Source organism: Rhodnius prolixus, unplaced genomic scaffold (assembly GCF_049639745.1).
Source record: "Rhodnius prolixus isolate KJV_2025 unplaced genomic scaffold, Rpr scaffold_3, whole genome shotgun sequence".
Lineage (NCBI taxonomy): Eukaryota > Metazoa > Arthropoda > Insecta > Hemiptera > Reduviidae > Rhodnius > Rhodnius prolixus.
This window is the reverse complement of record NW_027411603.1, coordinates 17932182-17957234: the sequence shown is the minus strand read 5'-3', so window position 1 is coordinate 17957234 and position 25053 is coordinate 17932182. Positions and strand designations below refer to the sequence as shown.

The 25053-nt window shown below is 30.0% G+C and overlaps 1 protein-coding gene across 1 annotated transcript; it reads right to left on the bottom strand.

Annotated features, from left to right (window-relative positions):
* Window positions 1-1896: 1896 nt before the first annotated feature.
* LOC141453365 (protein turtle homolog A) lies at window positions 1897-24927 on the bottom strand. Its single transcript, XM_074126506.1, has 7 exons — window positions 24690-24927; window positions 24347-24622; window positions 22549-22742; window positions 14071-14200; window positions 13028-13171; window positions 4638-4815; window positions 1897-4415 (listed from the first exon to the last, which is right to left on the bottom strand). The coding sequence occupies exons 1-6, from the start codon at window positions 24736-24738 to the stop codon at window positions 4649-4651; spliced, it is 960 nt and encodes a 319-aa protein (XP_073982607.1). The 5' UTR covers window positions 24739-24927; the 3' UTR covers window positions 1897-4415; window positions 4638-4648.
* Window positions 24928-25053: the final 126 nt, after the last annotated feature.

The window sequence follows — 25053 nt, the reverse complement described above, 5'->3', positions numbered from 1 at the left end:
AGGGATACCTTTATACATTCAGAAATTTACAAAAATCACTTTTATTCCATCAATAGATCTCTTCGCCACCGGCATCTCAGGTCTTCTACTGAGATTTCGAGAAAAGGAGTGCGAAGTGAGATTTTATTTTAGGTTATTGGATTGTAATGGAAAGAAAGACGAGTGTTATGAAATTTAAAATAAAGCATTGGCGATCCTGCAAAAAATTTTGTATTTAAGTGTTTGTAGTCGGTGATAATTAGAAGGTTTAGTACAGTCCCACACTTCTGTTCCGAAATTCATAAAGGTTTTAGTACAGAATTATAGATGAGTACTTTATTGTCTAGAATGAGACAGAAAGTTTGTCGAGTAATCGTGAGAGCAGTTTGTATCGTCGGATTAGTTTCTGTCTCTTGAGTTTAAAATATATCCACCAACTTCACGCCTTGTGATTTCTTAAAATTTACGAAAGCATCTCTTAATTCGTACAAAAATATCTTAACACCCAAACATCTTGGTGAGAAATAATCCCTTTTAATAAAATAATCCATTTTCATGAAAACTTAAATAAAGGGAAATGAATAGGTTTAAATGAGAATAAAATATTGGTAAAAATTATGTGGAAATAATTCTTAATGGTCTGTAAAAGAGAATACATTTTCTATAAGAATAAATAGATTTTAGAAGGTTCAAAATAATTTCCAAATCTCATCTGGCTAAACTCAAAACATATCCTTTAAAATACCGCATAAAAATGTGAGCATTCATTCTATATTGTTTGTAACATAAAGAAGTAGGTCAAATTTTCTCGGGTAAGCTTATGAAAATTTAAAAAAAAAATGTGGTGATAGATACTGGTGGTACCATTGCACCTAGTAAAGAACATAAGATAGAAATGAATAAACTTCGAAGCTTGGGGTTTAGGAATATCCACGTAAATGTTCCACCTAATCCGAAACTTGATCTTCCTGATTTCTTACGTTATCTTTATATATAACAATAACTAATCGAAACTGTTTAAAGTACACTGCTTTTAGCAGTAATCTGAGTAGTAATATGCTCTCCTATGTTTAATTTCAATCCAATAATTAGTAGAACAAAATGAGCAAGCGCTAGAAAACGATAGAAATAAAATCTTATCTTTCCTATTTTATAGGCTATTTAACGGAGAAACATAGATTTATTTCACTTTTTCGGAATCTAATGAATAGTTAGGCGTGTATGGGAAGATAAGCAAAATCCACAAGTCCTAAAATAACTGTCGTGTCCTTTGAGCCTGTGAGTATGTCAGACTCAAAGAATCTCGCAATCTACTACTCTGCAAATCCCAATCGTATCTGTGAGCGTTGTTGCGTTGTCAAAGTAAATACTCATATTATTATATATACAGTGGAGTCTCGGTTATCCGTCATGACCGGGACCAGACACGTGACGAATAGACGGATAATGGAAAAAAACAGGAAGATTTCCAGATTCTTTTGTTTAACGTGTATAAAACTTTGTATTAACTGGTATACATATTTTATACGTTTATACGCTTAAGCCTTAAAGGTCAGGTATCTTTCATTATTCAATTCATTCTATTGTGTATTAAAATTAATGAATACAATGACTGCGACATCTAATCGGTTTTGTGGGCGGTTTTGTTTGTGGTTGATCTTTTTAGGAAAAAACCCACAAACTGTCGAATGATGGACACGAGTATGTACCTAAAAGACAAAGGAAAAAATCTCAAAAGAAAATATTCACACTCTGCGTTGAACGGGGTTGTGACCGTCACTAATCTTAAATTAGAGCCCGCATTAAAAAATTTCTTTTAATTTTTTGTTTGTTTTTTTAAGCCTAAAGGACTCTTTAAAATTTCTGTAGAGCGAGAAAGAAAGGCCGAAGGTACTACTGCAATTTTATACAAAAGGCTTACGACAAAAAGAAATGACTAACGATAATATATTCTTTTTTTTTATGAAACTGATACATTACAATTATTATCAAAGGAGGAAAAAGAACAAAAATGTATCTGTGATAAAATTATAAAATGTGTAGATTATGCAGTTAATTTCTCCACTTTAAAATGAGACTTTTATCTAAATACTTTAATTAAATTAATTAAACTACTGTCATGTTAAAAGGAAATATGCATATTTTATTAATTTAGAACGATTAGTTTATAAATAAATATTTGATGATTAAAATAAATAGATTTCAAACTTTTAAAAAAATACAATAAAAAAAATAAGGATTCCAAAGTTTCACAATCCAGATATATATTTTACAGAAAATGTTTTTATTTTGTAATAAATTCTGATTTGTGTTATTGCATTTTTATTTACTTATTACTTTTACTACAATAAGGCATTTTTTTTTTAAATTTACACACTAGCAGGTCAGTCTTTCATTATAATTCACAACACTAAAGCATTTTTCTTTAAATTAATTTTGCGACATTTATAAGTTATGTAAGTTTTTATTATAATTATTAAATGCTTTATATTAGCCCGTAAATGAATACTTTTTTTTAATATAAGCCATTTAATTAACTTAAAAAACATTTGAAATGCAAATTTTTAACAGTGCTCTATAGTAAATGCTCTTTGGTAATTGTCAGCAGTTGCAGATTATTGTGCATTTTGAGCCTGATTTTAAATCTTCAAAATGATAATTTCAGGTAAGCAACAGCAGCAGAGAAAATATAATTATATGTTAAGTGTTTTCCATATAGTTTTATTATTATTAGTTAGCATATAACACGGGAGGATGCAATCGCTCTTAAATACCTGCTACTCACAATTATGTGATTTTTGTGATTTAAAATATTTTCTATAGATTCTTGTATGTTTCCATAATCAAGAATATTACAGAACACTTTTTTTTTGCCTTTTTTTTTTTTTAAATCTACCGTAATTTTGCAACGGTTTTAATCAAGGAAATGAACCGTTCAAGTAGCATATTTTTTTAACAGCTGTTACAATTTTATTTCTAGCTATTTTTTTAGCAATCTAAATATAAAACTGAGTCTATTTCTTTTATACGACAGCAATTTGTTTCCATTTTTCAATTGTTAACATGCAAAAAAAATCTACAACATAGCATTTTAATTACAAATATACATTTTGCTAATTCATATGTTTTCCTTTTTTTATAATTATTTTTTTTAATTTATTTTTCTCTAGAACAATTACTTGTTAACACAGAAAACAATTGCACAAGTTAATGAACGTTTACCTATATGAACACACACCAAAATATCATCACTAGTAGCGTTTAAATTTACATAAAGCCACACTGAAAGACATACACAATATTGAGGACTATTGCACCACACTGTTTTTACTTTTGTTTTATCTTTTATTTTTAAATAATATGTGATGTGAGGCAAAAAACATTAATGAATAATATATACATACATCTGAGCGATTTTGAGCAGGAGTATTATAAAAGCTCTGAAACAACGTTAGTTTTACGAAATAACACTCGCCATTTTCATGCTGACAGTGGAGATTAAATCAAATTACTAAAAATTTGCATTACTAAACCATATTACTAATAAATTAAAAATGAATACACTCACATAAACGTAATAGTCGATAAATATATAATATATTATATATATACAAAAATATGAATAAAAAATAGGAACTAAGTTAAAAATTAGTAACTGTAACACTCAACTATTGAAATGATTTCAAAGTGCACAATTAATTATTAAAAAACTTTAATAGTCAAATAAAATAGTGACAATATAAAAATAAATATGTCATGTTTGTAGAAGTATTAATTTGCAACGCGTGTACAATATATTTGATTTTTTAAAATTATTATTATATTTTTTAAATTAATTAAACCATAATTTGTTTTCAAGAATAAGTCAAGTTTGTCATTCACACTTAGGAAAAGTTACAGAAGGTATCTGATTTGAACAATTTACGACATTCTTTCTTTTACTCACAATTATTTTAATGGTTTCCTGCAGTAATTTTAAATTTAATCAATGCAAGAATTGAAATAATTTCGTTAATCAAAACTTGGAAATTTTCAAATGATAAAATTCATAATGTCCAAAACGTTTTGGCCCACAAATAAAAAAATAATAAATAAAATTGTAACAAAACTAATCTACTTAAAGTGTATCTTAATAACAAAACCCGGTGGTAACTTTAACATATAGAAATTAATAATAACTCCTTAAGGAAGAAATTAAATCCTTTTCAAAAAGAAAATAAATCTATACAAAATGAATACAAAACAAAAATAAATTGCTGGATATGCTCATTATTTTTACTTTTTTAAAGATCACAGAAAAAACTAAAATTAAAATAATTATCTTAGGTTAAGATATGGATTATTGACATACTTTTTTAAGTACTATATCTTAAAAGTGAGAACATTAAAATCGACAAGCTGTGTGCATAGTCACCCAATGAGTAGTTCTCATCCATCTAAAAATAATAAACATGTGACTAATTTATTTTTAATGCGGAAGAACAAATATTATAAAATTGATAAAAATGATTTGTGAATACATGACTGTATTACTCAGATGGTGTAATTTTTTTTATCACACCTCATTCATACGTCACATAACTAAAATCAAATTCAGGTAAAGTAAAGAAACATATTTCCTAGCAACTTTTGATTATTAATTTTACAGTAATACTTACCATAATGTTGACTAAATTCGCATTGGATTAACTACTGTATTGTTATTTAACCTAATCGTTGTAGTATCATTTGAATTTTCATCGGGTTCGACCCATTCACTTTGTAAATAATCTTGATACCCAGGATTTAGAATAATGTTTGGAATTAATTCCAATGTCTCCAAGTCTTTTGTTGCTCCTAGATAAAACAAAAAAGAGTCAATATTTATTCAGCCGTCATTGTACTTACAAAATATTGCAATGCGGCCGATGGGTTTGTGCCTTGATAATTGAAAAACAAGTAAAGAAATATGCAAATTTTTGAATTGAGATAAATTATTTTAAAAAAGACTATGTGCTAGATGGCAGAGTTGGGCAAAAATTTAATCAATTAAAAAACAATTGAATTAAACCGAAATTTAATTTTAATCATGATTAAAATTAAAAAATTTAATCGGCCAAAATTAGTTGATTAAAATTAAATTCACTTTTAATTTAATCGGAATTTAATCAATTAAAATTTTTAATCATAACTAAGAATTAAGATTAAAATTAAATAATCAGAATTTTAATTGATTAAATTAAATTCCAAATTTAGTTTTAATCACTTTGGACGATTAAATTTTTTAATTTAATCAAAATTTGAGAGATTAAATTTTTAAAACCAAACATTGCCAATGGTTAAACCAGAATCGGACCAATGCATCTTTATTCCGCCTAGCTGGTGCCTCTTCTATATCAATATTATCACCTTTCCCAAACTTGGCACCTTCATTCTACCAGTCTGGTGTCTCATCTATACCATGTTGGTGACTCTCAAGACTTAGGACCACCTTATACTCACATTTAACCATGTTTACCACTCACTATACTTAGATAGGACAACCTTACACTCACATTTAACCATGTTGGCGACTCACTAGACTTAGATAGGACCACCTTACTCTCACATTTAACCATGTTTACCACTCACTAGACTTAGATAGGACCACATTACACTCACATTTAACCATGTTTACCACTCACTATACTTAGATAGGACCACCTTACTCTCACATTTAACCAAGTTTACCACTCACTATACTTAGATAGGACTACCTTACACTCACATTTAACCTAGTTGGCGACTCAATAGACTTATGAACAGGGTGACAAGAGTTATGTGTTCCACCCACTTTTTTTTTAAACGGCAGGAAATTTCAAAAAAATAGTAAACACGTATTTAATCAAATCTAGTTTTTTTCAGTAATTCTCCCATTTTTTAAACCCCAATTTCCCCAGATACAGTATCTATGTTTTTTTTTCAAATGGAACAAACCAGATCTAGGCAGGCTAGAGCTATTCGATATTCCAGATCTTCGATTGAAGCCAAGGGATTAAGGTTACTGTACACTTTATTTTTTAAATATCCCCTCTGAAAATAGTCTATTGGGGTTAAATCCGTAGTTCGAGGTCAAAATCGAGCTCTTCTTGAACCGGATGATAACTGGGGATGAAAAGTAGATTACCTACGAAAACATCGTAAGGAAAAGGACATATTGTGAAACCGGAAAACCTAGCCGTTCCACCTGTAAACCTAATTTCACTCTGAATAAGAGAATGTTGTGTATATAGTGGGACATTCGAGGACCTACACATTATGAGCTTTTAAAACCGAACGAAAAGCTCAATTCGGAGAAGTATTGTTAGCAAATGCATAATTTAAAGAAAGCAGTCCAAGAAAAAAGGCCGGCGATGTTCAATAGGAAGAACTGCATCATGATAATGCCAGGCCAAATGCTGCTTTAAAGACTCGTCTAAAAATTGCAGAACAAGGCTGGAAAATTCTGTCGCATCCACCATATTCCCTGAACTTAACACCCTCCGAATATCACTTGTTTTTGTCCTTACAAAATTTGTTGAAGGGCGAAACATTTAAAAATGAATTACATATCAAACAAGTACTGGTTCAATTTCTCGCATCAAAAAATAATACATTTTTCAAAAAAAGTTTATTTATAAAGTTTATTAGTAAGAAAAATTTGTATTTTGTTTTATTCCAAAAACGGACAGAACTTTCCGGTAGACCGTATATAAGTCTAGTGAGTGGTAAACATGGTTAAATGTGCTTGTAAGGTAGCCCTATATAAGTCTAGTGAGTCGCCAACATGGTTAAATGTTAGTGCAAGGTGGTCCTATCTAAGTCTAGTGAGTGGTAAACTTGGTTAAATGTGAGTGTAAGGTGGTCCTATATACGTATAGAGCAGTGGTTCTTAACCGGTGTTCCGCGAATATGGTCCAAGTGTTCCGCGAAATTTCAATTTTAAATGTATTGAAATTTAGAAACTTAGGAAAGATACGAAAACTAAAAATTGTTCCTTTTTTTTTAATTTGAATTTAATTTTAAGTTCTTGCTAAATACCGAATTTCAAATTAATTAATGTTAGTGTTCCGCAAGAAAAATATATACATATAATTGTGTTCCGCGTCTATGAAAAAGAAAAGACTCACTGATATAAACGGTTGAAAATTTCTTGGGTCATGAAATTCTGTAAAATTATGGCCGTTCTATATCTCCCACTGTGAACCACGTATTGGTATGGAATTTTGTTCTCCTGTACACTTTGTTTTTCTCAATTATAAACTATAGTTATTTTGTGCACAGATCTAAAAAAGTAGAAGATATAAAGGGTTGAAAATTTTTTTAGTCATAAAATTCTGTAAAATTATGGCCGTTCTATATCTCCCACTGTGAACCACGTATTCGTATGAAATATTGTGCTCTTGTACACTTTGTTTTTCTCAATTATAAACTATAATTATTTTGTGCACAGATCCAAAAAGGTAGAAGATATAAAGGGTTGAAAATATTTTGGGTCTTGAAATTCTGCAAATTTATGGCCATTCTATATCTCTCACTGTGAACCACGTATTCGTATGGAATTTTGTTCTCTTGTACACTTTGTCTTTCTCATTTATAAGCTACAGTAAATTTGTGCACAGATCTAAAAAGGTAGAAGATATAAGGGGTTGAAAATTTTTTGGGTCATTAAATTTTGTAAAATTTTGGCCGTTCTATATCTTCCACTGTGAACCACGTATTCGTATGGAATTTTGTTCTCATGTACACTTTGTCTTTCTCATTTATAAGCTATAGTTATTTTGTGCACAGATCTATAAATGTAGAAGATATAAAGGGTTGAAAATTTTTTGGGTCATGAAATTTTGTAAAATTTTGGCCGTTCTATATCTCCCACTGTGAACCACGTATTGATATGGAATTTTGTTCTCTTGTACACTTTGTTTTTCTCAATTATAAACTATAGTTATTTTGTGCACAGATCTAAAAAGGTAGAAGATATAAAGGGTTGAAAATTTTTTGGGTCATGAAATTCTGTAATTTTATGGCCGTTCTATATCTCTCACTGTGAACCACGTATTCGTATGAAATATTGTTCTTTTGTACACTTTGTCTTTCTCATTTATAAGCTACAGTAAATTTGTGCACAGATCTAAAAAGGTAGAAGATATAAAGAGTTGAAAATTTTTTGGGTCATGAAATTTTGTAAAATTATGGCCGTTCTATATCTCCCACTGTGAACAACGTATTCGTATGAAATTTTGTTCTCTTGTACACTTTGTTTTTCTCAATTATAAACTATACTTATTTTGTGCACAGATCTAAAAAGGTGGACCATAAAAAGGGTTGAAAATTTTTTGGGTCATGAAATTCTGTAATGTTATGGCCGTTCTATATCTCCCACTGTGAACCACGTATTCGTATGAAATATTGTTCTCTTGTACACTTTGTTTTTCTCAATTATAAACTATAGTTATTTTGTGCACAGATCTAAAAAGGGAGATGATATAAAGGGTTGAACATTTTTTGGGTCATGAAATTCTGTAATTTTATGGCCGTTCTATATCTCCCACTGTGAACCACGTATTCGTATGAAATATTGTTCTCTTGTACACTTTGTTTTTCTCAATTATAAACTATAGTTATTTTGTGCACAGATCTATAAATGTATAAGATATAAAGAGTTGAAAATTTTTTGGGTCATGAAATTTTGTAAAATTATGGCCGTTCTATATCTCCCACTGTGAACCCCGTATTCGTATGAAATATTGTTCTCTTGTACACTTTGTTTTTCTCAATTATAAACTATAGTTATTTTGTGCACAGATCTAAAAAGGTAGATGATATAAAGGGTTGAAAATTTTTTGGGTCATGAAATTCTGTAAAATTGTGGCCGTTCTATATCTCCCACTGTGAACCACGTATTGACATGGAATTTTGTTCTCTTGTACACTTTGTTTTTCTCAATTATAAACTATAGTTATTTTGTGCACATTTCTATAAATGTAGAAGATATAAAGGTTTGAAATTTTTTTGGGTCATGAAATTCAGTAAAATTATGGCCATTCTATAACTCCCACTGAGAACCACGTATTGGTATGGAATTTTGTTCTCTTGTACACTTTGTTTTTCTCAATTATAAACTATAGTTATTTTGTGCACAGATCTAAAAAGGTAGAAGATATAAAGGGTTGAAAATTTTTTGGGTCATGAAATTCTGTAATTTTATGGCCGTTCTATATCTCCCACTGTGAACCACGTATTCGTATGAAATATTGTTCTCTTGTACACTTTTTTTTTCTCAATTATAAACTATAGTTATTTTGTGCACAGATCTATAAATGTATAAGATATAAAGGGTTGAAAATTTTTTGGGTCATGAAATTTTGTAAAATTATGGCCGTTCTATATCTTCCACTGTGAACAACGTATTCGTATGAAATTTTGTTCTCTTGTACACTTTGTTTTTCTCAATTATAAACTATAGTTATTTTGTGCACAGATCTAAAAAGGTGGACCATATAAAGGGTTGAAAATTTTTTAGGTCATGAAATTCTGTAATGTTATGGCCGTTCTATATCTCCCACTTTGAACCACGTATTCGTATGAAATATTGTTCTCTTGTACATTTTGTTTTTCTCAATTATAAACTATAGTTATTTTGTGCACAGATCTAAAAAGTTAGATGATATAAAGGGTTGAACATTTTTTGGGTCATGAAATTCCGTAAAATTGTGGCCGTTCTATATCTCCCACTGTGAACCACGTATTGACATGGAATTTTGTTCTCTTGTACACTTTGTTTTTCTCAATTATAAACTACAGTTATTTTGTGCACAGATCAATAAATGTAGAAGATATAAAGGTTTGAAATTTTTTTGGGTCATGAATTTCAGTAAAATTATGGCCATTCTATATCTCCCACTGTGAACCACGTATTGGTATGGAATTTTGTTCTCTTGTACACTTTGATTTTCTCAATTATAAACTATAGTTATTTTGTGCACAGATCTATAAATGTAGAAGATATAAAGGGTTGAAAATTTTTTGGGTCATGAAATTCTGTAAAATTATGGCCATTCTATATCTCCCACTGTGAACCACGTATTGGTATGGAATTTTGTTCTCTTGTACACTTTGTTTTTCACATTTATAAGCTATAGTTATTTTGTGCACAGATCTAAAAAGGTAGATGATATAAACGGTTGAAAATTTCTTGGGTCATGAAATTCTGTAAAATTATGGCCGTTCTATATCTCCTACTGTGAACCACGTATTGGTATGGAATTTTGTTCTCCTGTACACTTTGTTTTTCTCAATTACAAACTATAGTTATTTTGTGCACAGATCTAAAAAAGTAGAAGATATAAAGGGTTGAAAATTTTTTTAGTCATGAAATTCTGTAAAATTATGGCCGTTCTATATCTCTCACTGTGAACCACGTATTCGTATGGAATTTTGTTCTCTTGTACACTTTGTCTTTCTCATTTATAAGCTACAGTTAATTTGTGCACAGATCTTAAAAGGTAGAAGATATAAGGGGTTGAAAATTTTTTGGGTCATGAAATTCTGTAAAATTATGGCCGTTCTATATCTTCCACTGTGAACCACGTATTCGTATGGAATTTTGTTCTCATGTACACTTTGTCTTTCTCATTTATAAGCTATAGTTATTTTGTGCACAGATCTATAAATGTAGAAGATATAAAGGGTTGAAAATTTTTTGGGTCATGAAATTTTGTAAAATTATGGCCGTTCTATATCTTCCACTGTGAACAACGTATTCGTATGAAATTTTGTTCTCTTGTACACTTTGTTTTTCTCAATTATAAACAATAGTTATTTTGTACACAGATCTATAAATGTAGAAGATATAAAGGTTTGAAATTTTTTTGGGTCATGAAATTCTTTAATGTTCTGGCCGTTCTATATCTCTCACTGTGAACCACGTATTCGTATGGAATTTTGTTCTCTTGTACACTTTGTTTTTCTCATTTATAAGCTATAGTTATTTTGTGCACAGATCTAAAAAGGTAGATGATATAAACGGTTGAAAATTTCTTGGGTCATGAAATTCTGTAAAATTATGGCCGTTCTATATCTCCCACTGTGAACCACGTATTGGTATGGAATTTTGTTCTCCTGTACATTTTGTTTTTCTCAATTATAAACTATAATTATTTTGTGCACAGATCCAAAAAGGTAGAAGATATAATGGGTTGAAAATATTTTGGGTCATGAAATTCTGTAAATTTATGGCCATTCTATATCTCTCACTGTGAACCACGTATTCGTATGGAATTTTGTTCTCTTGTACACTTTGTCTTTCTCAATTATAAACTATAGTTATTTTGTGCACAGATCTATAAATGTAGAAGATATAAAGGTTTGAAATTTTTTTGGGTCATGAAATTCTTTAATGTTCTGGCCGTTCTATATCTCTCACTGTGAACCACGTATTCGTATGGAATTTTGTTCTCTTGTACACTTTGTCTTTCTCATTTATAAGCTACAGTTAATTTGTGCACAGATCTAAAAAGGTAGAAGATATAAAGGGTTGAAAATTTTTTGGGTCATGAAATTCTGTAAAATTATGGCCATTCTATATCTCCCACTGTGAACCACGTATCGGTCTGGAATTTTGTTCTCTTGTACACTTTGTTTTTCTCATTTATAAGCTATAGTTATTTTGTGCACAGATCTAAAAAGGTAGATGATATAAACGGTTGAAAATTTCTTGGGTCATGAAATTCTGTAAAATTATGGCCGTTCTATATCTCCCACTGTGAACCACGTATTGGTATGGAATTTTGTTCTCCTGTACATTTTGTTTTTCTCAATTATAAACTATAATTATTTTGTGCACAGATCCAAAAAGGTAGAAGATATAATGGGTTGAAAATATTTTGGGTCATGAAATTCTGTAAATTTATGGCCATTCTATATCTCTCACTGTGAACCACGTATTCGTATGGAATTTTGTTCTCTTGTACACTTTGTCTTTCTCATTTATAAGCTACAGTTAATTTGTGCACAGATCTAAAAAGGTAGAAGATATAAGGGGTTGAAAATTTTTTGGGTCATGAAATTCTGTAAAATTATGACCGTTCTTTATTTTCTACTGTGAACCACGTATTCGTATGGAATTTTGTTCTCATGTACACTTTGTCTTTCTCATTTATAAGCTATAGTTATTTTGTGCACAGATCTATAAATGTAGAAGATATAAAGGGTTGAAAATTTTTTGGGTCATGAAATTTTGTAAAATTATGGCCGTTCTATATCTTCCACTGTGAACAACGTATTCGTATGAAATTTTGTTCTCTTGTACTCTTTGTTTTTCTCAATTATAAGGTATAGTTAAGATCTAAAAAGGTAGAAGATATAAAGGGTTGAAAATTGAAGATATAAAGGGTTGAAGGGTTGAAAAAGTGTTCCGCGAAATTTCAGTTTTAAATGTATTGAAATTTAGAAACTTAGGAAAGATGCGAAAACAAAAAATTGTTCCTTTTTTTGTTTTAATTTGAATTTAATTTTAAGTTCTTGCTAAATACCGAATTTCAAATTATTTAATGTTAGTGTTCTGCGAGAAAAATATATACATATAATTGTGTTTCGCGTCTATGAAAAGGTTAAGAACCACTGGTCTAGAGACTCGTGAAGAAGTCTAAGTTATAAAAATTAACCGATAAGTATTTATTGAAGACGCTTAGAAAAAGGGCCTCGCCAAAACGTGGTTCGAACCATTGGTTGAAAAGCCATAAAAGTAGATGATTAAATTAGCTTGATTAACGATTGAAATTGAACTAATTCGATGATTAAAATTAAAGTTCAATTTAATTCTCAGATTTAATCATAATTTTATTAGTTTGATTTAATTAGTTTGATTAACGATTAAATCTGAAATTTAATTGATTAAATAATTGTCATATGATTTAAATTACGATTAAATTCTGATTAAAATTAAAAATAAATTTAATCAATTAAATTTAGATTTTTTTTTTTTAATCAGTGCCCAACTCTGCTAGATGGTAACTTAAAAGAATGTTACGAATATAGCAAGCAAACATACCCAAGGGTAAACGGCATTCTTTATATAAAGCGTAGATAGTTGCAGTTGCAAGAATTAATAATGTACCCATTACTATGGCAACCGCAGCCACCCATATTCTTGTATCAAAGGTTTCAGCTCCTGCCAAAAGATGTTTTCCCAATTCTGAAAATGTTAAAAATATTTTTTTTAGCAAGTAAATTACTTCTATTAATACGATGTTCACTCAGTTTTTAAGCGAAACAAGTTCTCATAATTTCTAACCAATTTAAATTTCTTTATTGTGTATTCTTTATCTCTTTATTATTATTTAATTTCTTTCTACAAGAGGCTATAAATATGTGGATAGATCATATAGATTAGCTGATCGATGTGTAAAGTTAAGTGAAAATATTAAAAAAGTAAATCCATACAGTAAAGAATTAGTTCTGTGGATGAATTTTCTTTAAATTCGTAAATTGAAGGCTTATTTTATAATATACTCGTATATAGTGATATATAATACATTACTATACAGGGTGACTAATGCTAAGTTTTTTTGAAGATTGGAAAAACAATGCAATTATTAAGCCATAAATTTTTTCGCGAAGAAAATTTAGTTTCTGAAGTCAAAGATTCAGCCAAAGAAGTATTCTTTGGGGGAAAAAGGGTACAGGTAAATGTTACTATCAGCATCATTTGTATCAAGTCACGCAAAGTATCCGCTTTGAACAAAATGTGGAGTACGTAGCTAGTAAAAGAAGGGGCTAGTTCTGTAGTTAATGTACTGGATCCCCTCATGGAGATACCAGGTTCGAGACAAGCTGCCTACCCTTAGATTTTCTCTTCCTGAGAACCTTTTAATAGCTCACTGCTTAGTTGATACCGGATGCCATTGACTTCAAAAGTGACGCGTCTCAATGAAAACGAATATCCACATATATTTTAACTCGTTAACCGTTGTAAAAAATATCTTTCTATTTGTCGTAACTTATAAAACCAAATTACATAAAATATTTACTTTTTTTTAAAGAGTTTAAAACATTATACACACTTATTTCTGCAACATACTATTGTAATATTACCTATTTCTTGCGTGTCAAACATTGTCATGGCTTCTAATTCAACAATGTCACCCCTTCCAAGTTTGTTATTAGCCCAGATTTGAAATACATAGGATGAATTGGGTTCCAGCTTATAAATGTCCGTATGGGTCTGAAAAATTTGCGAACTAGTTAGTTTTTTTTTTTATAATTTTTGGATTATTTTGAAAAATAATACTGCTAGTACAAAGTCGAAAAATTAAAATCAAAATCTAGTAAATAGATTTTATTTAATTAATAATATACACTTATATAATAATAGAAATTGCTTAAATATATATTAATAGAAGTATAGATAGCTAGCACTGAATTGCCTGGTGATAAAGTTTATTTTGCATGTACTAGCAACCTCATGCGGTCACACACACAAGTATTTGTGCGAAAATATGTATGTTTGAGAATCAGTCAGGAAATACCATGTCACTTGAAATCTTTCGAAAGAAAGACGTCAAACTTTTCAACCTACAATTAAGACGATGTACCCGACAGTAAGAAAACAATCTGAACCTTTGTAGAAAAAAAATTAATTAACAACCAAATTTTTTTGTAGCTTCTTATTAAGCACGAATAATGCATTTTCAGGTATAATTGACAAATTAATATTATTGACAAATCAGATATAATTCCTTTAGAGGTGGTATTTTTAATTGTTTATATTATTTCAACGAAATTATGCTAAAGGATAGCTATGACCCGTAACTCCTGCTTATATGAAAAACGATTATGGAAAATTAAACACGGCCACAATACTTCCTTCCCAAGGAAAACATAATAAAATTGATATTATTTTTATTAATCCTTCATCACAGAAAATCCCACACTTAGTAGATTTACATTTTACCAATTTTATTTAGTTTAACAGTCTTAATTAATCAAACAGTGTTCTTATCGCAAACCAAATAATTCTTTCTTGAGAAACTAGTAATAACAAATAAATTTTCTCAATAATCTGCATTTTGTGACTTTTTATTCACAATTATTTATTACAACACAATATCCATTTGAGCGATTCTTAAGTAATGACATCTATTTTGATATGTTTGCAGTTGTTTTTATTTTTTATTATTTTCCGTCTATCAGATATCAATTAATGTTTTATGGAACAAAAATCCGAGTTTCTGAACACTTTTATTCAATTGTATTGGTCTAGAAAACGTAAAAATTACGATCAAATCTATAAAAATATAGTCTTTTCTTTGTTTTTTAAAAAAACGAGATGGAAATGCAAAAATTATTGCTACCAATTTAAATTCGAAATGGCAAAAATGGTAAAATTTATAAGACTAAAGCACCTAAATTACTTGAATGACCATGGTTCAAAGACAAGAGTTGTTACGACAATAAGTTGGTTGAGATCTAATCTTGATCTAAGTTTGTAGTTCATATCTGTATAGAATCAATAAGAGATCACCACAGCTTTGTGCAGACTGCAAGGAAGAAAAATATTTATATGGAATACAATAAAATATATTTATAGAAAAATATTTATTATATACTGAATTCCTAAAACAGCCATGATGAGATCATTTTTCTTGTGACCGACTGAAATAATTCACGAAATTTTGGTGTTTTAGTTACGGGTTTCCTCAAAAACACCCAGTAAAAAATATTCCAATTATTTCCATAAAAAAAAATCCAATTTATTCTTTAATCTTATCTCATTGTTTCAAACACATGAACAAAATTTATTCAAAGGAAATGATTAATTATTTTAATCAATATCTGCGCAAAACAGGCTATAAATAATTTAAAAATAACCCAACCATGTTTGTCTTTTATTATTCAGGATACTGATGTAAGTAAACATTTAAAATAATGAAAATGAAGACAGAAATATTAAATTACAGCTTGCAATTAATAATTAGATTTTGTAAATAACTGAAACCAGTAATTTTTAATTTTTGAAAATCGATCACCAATGACGGAAAGCTCAGTTTCCAGTTTACAAAAATGTAGCGAACAAAATGTAAAATATTGTTATGTAGATGAGAATTGAACGTTAGATCCTGGCCTCCAACGATATGAACATCAAATTATAAAATTTGTTTATCAAACGTTTTATAAGTTTTTAGATTGACAAATATGCTCTTAATTTTAAGTGGACACGGTGAATAGGTCGTAAAGTTAGGCATTAGAAAATTATAGGTCGAGCAGCAAATCATTTGCAAAAGTAAATGAAGACCGAGCACAAAAAAAAAATTTTGAACCATAACATGGGTCGGAGGCCAAAGCCATGATGGACGCATGTGCTTGGGAAAGATGTGACAAAGTTGGATGCCACTGATTGAGATCAAAACCCAAAATCAAAAGCAGTGTTGCGATTTCTGTTGAGCAGGCTCGAGCAGAGCTTTAACACCGACAATGAATGAAAAATACTTTAAAAAGTCCAAGTTCCATTAGAAAAGGAAAAATCATCCTTCAAAACATTTTCATTAAATTCTTTTTCAAATAAACAAAACAATGAAAACCACTCTTATATGTGTTACAAATGATGAGCTGCAAACATATGTAATGATAAAATTTGCCATATGATTGAATTCTTATTATAGAAAAATATGCTGAATATTATTTAATGTTTTAACTTTCCGACTGCATACACAATTCTTAACTCGAAGCAATTTAGCAAAAATAAATACAACTAATAAAAATGTTTATAAAAATTGTCTAAACAAATAAGTTAAGATAGTAAGGAATAATGAGATTGAAGTAGTTGGAATTCTTCAATAAATTCTGTAAATGCCTTAAAGGCAGATTTTCAGAAAAAGCATCATCTAGGCAGGCAAAATGATTCTTTCAAATGAAATGAAGAAAAAAGAATTTACAAATCAAACTTAAAATTACAAAATCTTCATTAAAAAAAATTACCACAAGAAGAAGGAAAGATCGAGTTTTGAAGTTCTTATGTTTCCCATTTTGTGGTTAATATTTTGCAACTTCAAATTATTATATTAAGCAATGTTTGCGACAACCATCACATATGAGCATCATATCGGTGAATTATTAATACTTTTTCTCTGTAGATAACAAAGACATCTGCAAATTTTATGACACCTGGATCCTCAATATTTCAACTAATTTACTTAGTTGTTAAGGAAATTGAAAGTCAAGAAAAGAGATGAGCATAATGTATACATTGTAGGATCAGAATTTCTTACCCAAAACAAAATTGATCTAATTGCAATTCCCACTAACGGAAATCGAATCATTTTTTAGGGTGAATTAAAGATAAGACAAATTACAGTTCCTTGAAATATTCGATAGTGAGTTAGCAATACAAATTGGCGACATCAGAAGGTTTAATATAACCACAATCAATGATTCATCGAACAGGAAGGAAACAAAGAAGGCAACGGAAAATAATAATATCAAGGAGTCATTACAAAGATCATGAGAAAATAATTTTAATTATCTTGGAGTTCAAATCTACGAATACCGATATCCAGTTGGTGCATTTACAGACTTCCTATCTAAGAAAAAAAAATCATTCAAACAAAAATACAGGGATAACCCAACATTTGCATTCATTATGAGTACCCTAATATACTCATTTGCCCTGAAGTTTACTGAATGAGAGTGAAAATAGTCGAATCAAGACCAAAGAACTGCGCTAACTTCGCCGGGTAGAAAGTAAAATTAAAAAAGACCGGATAGATTGGGAAAACGTCCTAAGAGAGGGCCTAAATCATATGTAAAATATGACATCGACCAGATAATAATGTGAGATTAAAGAAGAATGACGAATTTTAAAAAAGCAAAGAAGAAAATTTTTACATAATAATTTTTTAAAAAGAGATTGCACATAAAAACAAGCCAAATGAGAAAATCCTGAAAGAAGCTAAGATTTTTACTTTAGTATGAAAGAGAAAAAAAAATGTATGATGGCATCGCAAATTGAAAAGGCAGATATTCTTAACTTGGCCCATTAGTTAAAGAGTTTCATGCGAGAAGGGAAACCCACTTACAGGCTGTGGTATTATCGTGACTGCACACACAGAACATAAACATTTTTTTTTTTTTAACTCAAGCAATCTGCAATAAACATCCTATCTTCTCAAAAATGAGATGGTGAGGTAGTTGTAGGAGGACACACAACCTGAATGTTAATTTTTGCTTGTACGCATCTGAAACCGAACAAAATCAACATGCTTATTGAAATTATTCTTATGGTAGCTTTGAACTGATTAAGTTTATATTTCACATTAAACAAACAAAAAAAAAAAATTAAAAATTTAGAAATAAAAGTAACTAAGAGAAAAGGTTTTCCTAAGCGAGGACCAACTTTCAAAATCAAACAACCCTTACATAGAATAAAATTAAATTAAAAATAAATAAATCATGCTACTAAGCACTTTTAAGAACCTTAAAAAATTTATCATGCTCAATTAGTCTCTTATTAACAGCAAATTAAAATTAAATTAAGGGGACATTTTTGTTAAAAAAAAATTATTTTGGTAACATAAACAAATCAGGCGAAAGTAGATAAACTGATGATTGCTGTAATTAATACAAATGCTTGGTTGAAGTTTTTCAAATTTGGCTATGATTTCTATTCGAGTAAATTATGAAAATTCAAGAATTGCAAAAGATTTTGTTTCTCTAATGCCTGTTTTGGGCTCATCAAACACTTATTACTCTGGGTTGAGGTTAAGAAAGTTAAAACAAGGCACTAAATGTATACAAAAAATTCAAACAAGGAATAAATGACCTCACAGAGAATTTAAATTTCTCGTTTAATGTCTTTTAGACTTCTTATTCAACGTTTAAATTGTGTGAGTTGCTAAAAAGATTCAATCCTTTTTTTTTTAACCTTCTGAATTACCCTATCTTTTCGTCAAATTATTGTTTTTTTCAGGATGTATGCAGATTAAATGAAAATCAAAACCTGATAAAAATTAAACATAAGAACTAAAACATTACTGTGTTCGAATTAAAATGATAAATGATTATATCATAGAATGTTTATAAATTAACGACTGTAGTTACATGAATCACAGTTACCATAAAAGATAATATCTGAGCAATCATAATACAACATTTCATCCTTAGTAATACGAAGATAAAACTATACTTTATTTCAACATTGTTTTACCATCTCATTCATGCGTAGATTTGCTTCAGTAGAGAAATGGTATAAGAAGGTGCTGATTACAATTATGAATAGATTTTAAAACCTTGGTGTCACTCTATAACTCTCACCTAACTTATGTACCTAAGAACAGTCCTTAATTTAAAAAATCACGCAGGATTTGGAGAAAATTCTCTTAATAAAAAATTCTTCAAATACTAAATACAACTAAATCTTTAGAATCGTTTGCTGCGGAGCTAAAGTTTAGAGGTTTTAATTTCCAAAAATATTTGGTGAACAGTTCGACTTACCTTCTCACATATGGTTCAAAGTAACCCGTCGAATGATTACCCAATCAACTCCATGAAAAGTTTTAATATAGATCTTATATATATTTCTTCTTGCTAGTATACTTCTTAAATATAATAATTTTAAATTTATTGAAAAGATTATTATAAGCTGAAACGCTACTAACTTAAACAGATCCCTACTACGACAAAAAAACTGGCTCGCTGAATAAATTAAGAGGCTGCAACAGGAGGTGCCCACAAAGTTCAAGTGCTTTGTGCACTAAGTTCGATCCTCCGTATTGCCAATGGACTTCCTTAAACAATGAGCTAATACAGTTATTCAGTTTTGTTAGTTTTATTTCGCCCCAAGCACACTTTCCTAGGATGATGTTATATCTTTCCGACTCTTCCAATTTTCTTTTATATCTCTTTCTCTCTCTCTTAAGCCATTTATTATATGTTAAGCCGAAAACATGTGTCATAGCCATGAAGGCAGAGAATTTTTGAAAGTGATTTTTGAATTCTTCTTCATAAAATACTTTAGCTCTGCTGTTGGTACAATTGCTAACAATTGTCGGCATAAAAATGACATTTTATTTAACCTCCGGAGGATGAGGGTTTTTCATCGTTTTTCCCCTCATTATTTACTTTTACTTTTATTTTTTATTTTATTTTGTAACAATTGTAGTAGCTGGAGGTTATAGTATTTATACTGACACTCTTTATGTACATATGTATATACCTAAATGTTAATTAAATTATTTTACCTCAGATTTCTCCACAAAATGACTAACCCTAATTGACATTAAAGATGGTAACAGTATCTGTAACGCTATATCTAGCAAAATGTCTGTAAACATTTAAATATGTGTCTCCATACTATACATTCGTACTTTCGTTGACAACATTTGTCTTAAAATATTTGATTTTCAATTTAACATGTAATTTAGAGCTTTGCATGTAGTGTTCAAAATAAACTTAAATTCCGAAATTTCGAGTGATATAATTTCAAAAATTTAAAAAGAAAGTGGATTGACGATAGAGGGAAGGGATAAACACCTATGAAAAAATGAAACTAATATACTTCGAAGAGGTGAAATCAAGTGGATAATTACTAGAAATAACTGAATCGATTGAAATATCAAATTACTCTAGCCTGCCTAGATCTTGACTTCGCTACCATAAGTGCTGCTACAAGCAAAGCGTGGGAGTCCAGAGTTTTGGCTTGCCTATCCGTTGGTTGTGCCCAGTTTGAACAGATTTTTTAAAAAAAATAACGTAATTTTGATAGTAAACTGAAATTTGTTTTTCATATTTTAAATTACCATAACTTTTGAAAAACCTAACCGATTTCAAAAAATGTTTTTTTGTTTTTTTTAGGAGTTCAAATACTATAAAAATATGCAACAAAAAATATAATGTTCCAGTTGAAAAACAAAAGTTGGATGCTGTATCTCGAGATACAGGGGTTTAAAAAAATGGGTCTATCACTGAAAATAAACTAGACTAAAAATGATTAAATATGTGTTTTTTATTTTTTCGAAATTTCCCGCCGTTTAAAAAAAAAGTGGGTGGAGCACCACTCTTTTTTTTTAAACGGCGGGAAATATATATATATAAGTCCGCTCTGTTTCTTGAAAAACCCTTTCTAATACTCTTCCAAAATGGGATGTGGAATGTGGGTAAGAGTCTAAGACCTAAGTAACGCTAAATGCGGTTTAAAATCAGTTTGGAAAAGCTTTTTGCTTAAAAAGCCCCTTTGTCTTCCAAATTACAAGTATTTATCACAGATTCTAGACCTATTTATCAAACACAGGTTTGGAGAGGAGTAAGCTACAGCAGATGAAGAAGACATTGTACTTTGTTACTATTATTAAGAAGCAATTTCATTTATTCGCAATACTTGGTATAAATTGAAGAGCAGCTATGTACCTCTCTTTCTGCACACGCCGAAATTTATGAATTTATTTTAAAAGTATTAACCATACAACCAGACCACAAACTAGGAAAGAAGTTTGCATGTTTACTATAAAAATATAATCTATAATGGTTTAATGGTGTTCAAATCTTAATAAGCACAATTTAGATGAGAAAGAGATGCAAGGGCAGCAATTCAACAATCAATAAATTATTAACCTCAGTAAGAGACAATAAGAAAGCTGGATATTGGATATATTGAGGCAATTCAATCTTCTAGTCTACGGTTCGAAAGATTCGAATAACGAACGAATTTTAATCCGATATCTTATAGTCAAGTTTTGATAGAATTAATTTTAACAAATAGATTTTATCATTAATAAGTCTCATGAACATAAAATTTATTTGTTGAACTTAATTATTAGATGGGGATAGAAAATAACGATAAAAATTTATGGTTATTCGTTTCCTACGATTAATGCACATTCTGACTCGATTTTATGCTTCACTAAAGCTCTTGCTTTAATCATGAAAACTGATTTATGAAATTTGATTTGAAACGTATAATAATCGAGACAACTCAATAGAATGAAAGAAAATCTTAGTAAATCAAGGAAAATAAAAGGTAACTGCCATTTTTTATTTTTCATGCCCTTTAAATTATTACGCCCTTAAGAGAAGAACCTAATCAAAAATTATTTCTTTGTAGAACATTTATTAAGCTACTTAAAAATGTAAATGCATAAAATAATACATATCAATACTTTATGTAACCTTTAATGAAAAAAAATACTGTTCTTAACCTATTTGCTCAAATAAGTTACGAACGTTTTTGTGTTATAATTAATTCAAAAATTCTATCTTGTTAAATGGAGTGACAAAATTTTACAGCAAAGTGCCCTTTTGAAACAAACATATTTTTAGGCTTAGAAACCATTTCATCAATTCGTGATGGTGGACGACCGTAACTGATTAATTACTAATTAATTTATTTAAGTATTAAGGCGATAATATGAAAAATCTAAATGAAGGTGACAGTAGTATAAGAAATAAAGTTATACTTCTCGATTTTGGGTAATAGATTGTACCACTCAGTGCTTGATAAGAGCCCAATAAAGACTTCCTGCAATAGTCTAGAAAACGAAAGGTAGATAAGTTAATTTTTAATTCTAAATTAAAGAAACTTACCAATGATGGATTCATTTTATCAGGAACCACTAGATGCCATGGATCTGGTGGTTGATGAAGTTGAGTATGTTTTAGCCTATACTGCGCCGTGAAGTGTGTAATAGGATATCCTCCAGAATCAGCTACTTCCCAACGTAATATGGCAAATATCGTTGACGGGACCACCGTAACGTTAACAAGTGCTGGTGGAGCAGCTGTATAAACAACAAAGCAATGTGGTTATGTAAAAAACAATAATTTTCAAGGCCTTAATTCGACGAATTTAGTACGTGTAAGAAACATATTATTGGCGAAATAACGATTCAGTTCTATAGGCCTTGGTGACACGCTCAATAAGTAGATAAGATGTCGGCCTATCTTACTGAGACGCTTCCAAACCAAGAATGGTCTTATGAAGACGTTAATTACATAAAACGAGATTTCGCCTAATTCAATAAGCAAGTAGGTTGGAGCAGTAATGAAGGCATGTGAAGATAATAATCAATATTAGCACTATCTCTTTAAAAAATACAGAATTACATATTAAGAAACTGAAGTTTCTCGATTTTTTCATTATAAATTTCCCACTTATATTTACTTCTTAATTTAGTATGAAAGCATAAAACACTAAAATCTAAAAACAAAACCAAAACGTAATGTTTGTTTTTAGCCGTTGGTTGAACATGTTAATATTTCATTAGTTTGTAGCTTTGTTTGTATTCGATTACTTATTCCACAGTACAATAAACTTACCTTTTGTGGGGCAACCTTTGAAATAATCTTCCTGGGAGAAAAACTAGTTTATGTAATAGGAGAAATATCTATTCACAATGTTGCAGCATATTTTATCTCTGTAGATTTAATAAAGCGTAGCAAGTCATGTTTAAGTCAAAAGACCCTAAGGCCTTGGGCACACAGAAAGCGGTCTGTCGTGGCGGGCAACGATCTCCGACCGAGGCGGTCAGGCGGACTAGTTGTATTACACAATGTCGTGTCGTCTCTGTCAAACAGAACGCGGTCTACCGCCACAGGCTAGTCTTTGTCGCGACGACAAGCAATGTGGTAGTACAAAATTACAGATTTCAACGTGACTGCCTTGCCACCTGGTAATGCGTAATAAAAATTCCTATGTTAAGAAACTTTATTACTCATTTTTTATTTCATTCTCACGACATACGAAAATACTAGATGAACCTATCTTCATGTGACTCTAGTTCAATACATAAGCGGTGGTATTCCACTAATTGTTCTCTCTTCTTATTAATTTCATACATCCAACTTCGTCATTTGTTCTTTTTGCTTTGCAAAGCTAAGAGCAGGAGTTGTTCTTCGTCCGAGCTCCTACTCAATATATAAAAATTAAAACAAATGACAAAAAAACGGACTACTACTTCTCAAGAAGAAAGCGACCAAACTGGACAGCTCAAACAAAGATATCGCGACCTGTGTGACGTCCCCATATCGCAGACCGCCACGACAGACTGCTTTCTGTTTGCCGAATCCTTTAATAACAAAAAAAAAAAAGAAGATTTTCAATAATTTATTCCCACAAAAGCGTAGATTTAAAGATTGATACATTAAAAATTGCTCCAAGAATTGTAAAAAGCTCTATTATAAATTTGTAAATATTTAATTTTACCTACTTCATAAATTAATAAACTTGGAATATGTTTGAAATGGTACGTCTCTTCTGAGAATTTATGCCATAAAAATTGGAATGTTACTGCGCTTTATTAATGTTAGTGTACAAATAAATAAAATAATTAAGATAAAATAAAATTAGACTTATAAAAATAAGTTAGATTACATATTTACTAACTTCTAATATAGACTTTTACGACGTTGATGACTTCATGTGCGTCATTGTCTTGAATGCAAGTGTACACTCCTAAATCTTCTCTGCTAACATCCAATAGCACTAAAGAGTTATTAGGCCTTATACTAGTACGTTCTGCTCGGTGATCATCTCTTCCTTGATGCCTCCACATCACAGACTCATTAACGGGAATTCCATTCTTCGTACAAGGTAGCGTTAAGTTACTTCCTTCATCGCCATAAATTGTTTTAATTTCAGTTTGGTGAGCTTTGCAATTATCTGGGGGAAAAAAGTCAAAGCTTAGAGTCAGTATTTGGTAAAAAATAAGATAAATAGAGAAAAGTACCTCTTGTTATGGATAAAATAAAAATATGAATCAACACTTTAATTAACATTATTATGTTCTATGTTTCACATCTTAAACAAGACAGCTTTTAATTGCCTAATACACTTTCACAGCACAGAATGGTTGATGTTAACCCCAAACACAACTTCCATTTTCATTCAAAATAATAGATTATTGAGTTCAGTGCCTCTTCAATCGTAAAATCATTGCTTGAACTACAAACAGTTCATAATTAATATAAATATTATGTTTATCTTCATCATAGTAAATTAGAACCATTGATAGTTGAAGAATGGGTAATTGTTCCGTATAAGGATCACTGTGTGTTAATCCTGCTTACCCTCGTTTTTTCATCATGGTACAC

Excerpts from the sequence above, each read along its gene's own strand:
- LOC141453365 (XM_074126506.1), bottom strand. The coding sequence starts at position 24,738 with ATGTTAATTAAAGTGTTGATTCATATTTTTATTTTATCCATAACAAGA. Across the intron at positions 22,743-24,346 it reads CGTAAAAGTCTATATTAGAA|CTGCTCCACCAGCACTTGTT; the intron begins GTTAGTAAATAT and ends TTGTTTATACAG. Across the intron at positions 4,816-13,027 it reads AGAATGCCGTTTACCCTTGG|GAGCAACAAAAGACTTGGAG; the intron begins GTATGTTTGCTT and ends TGTTTTATCTAG.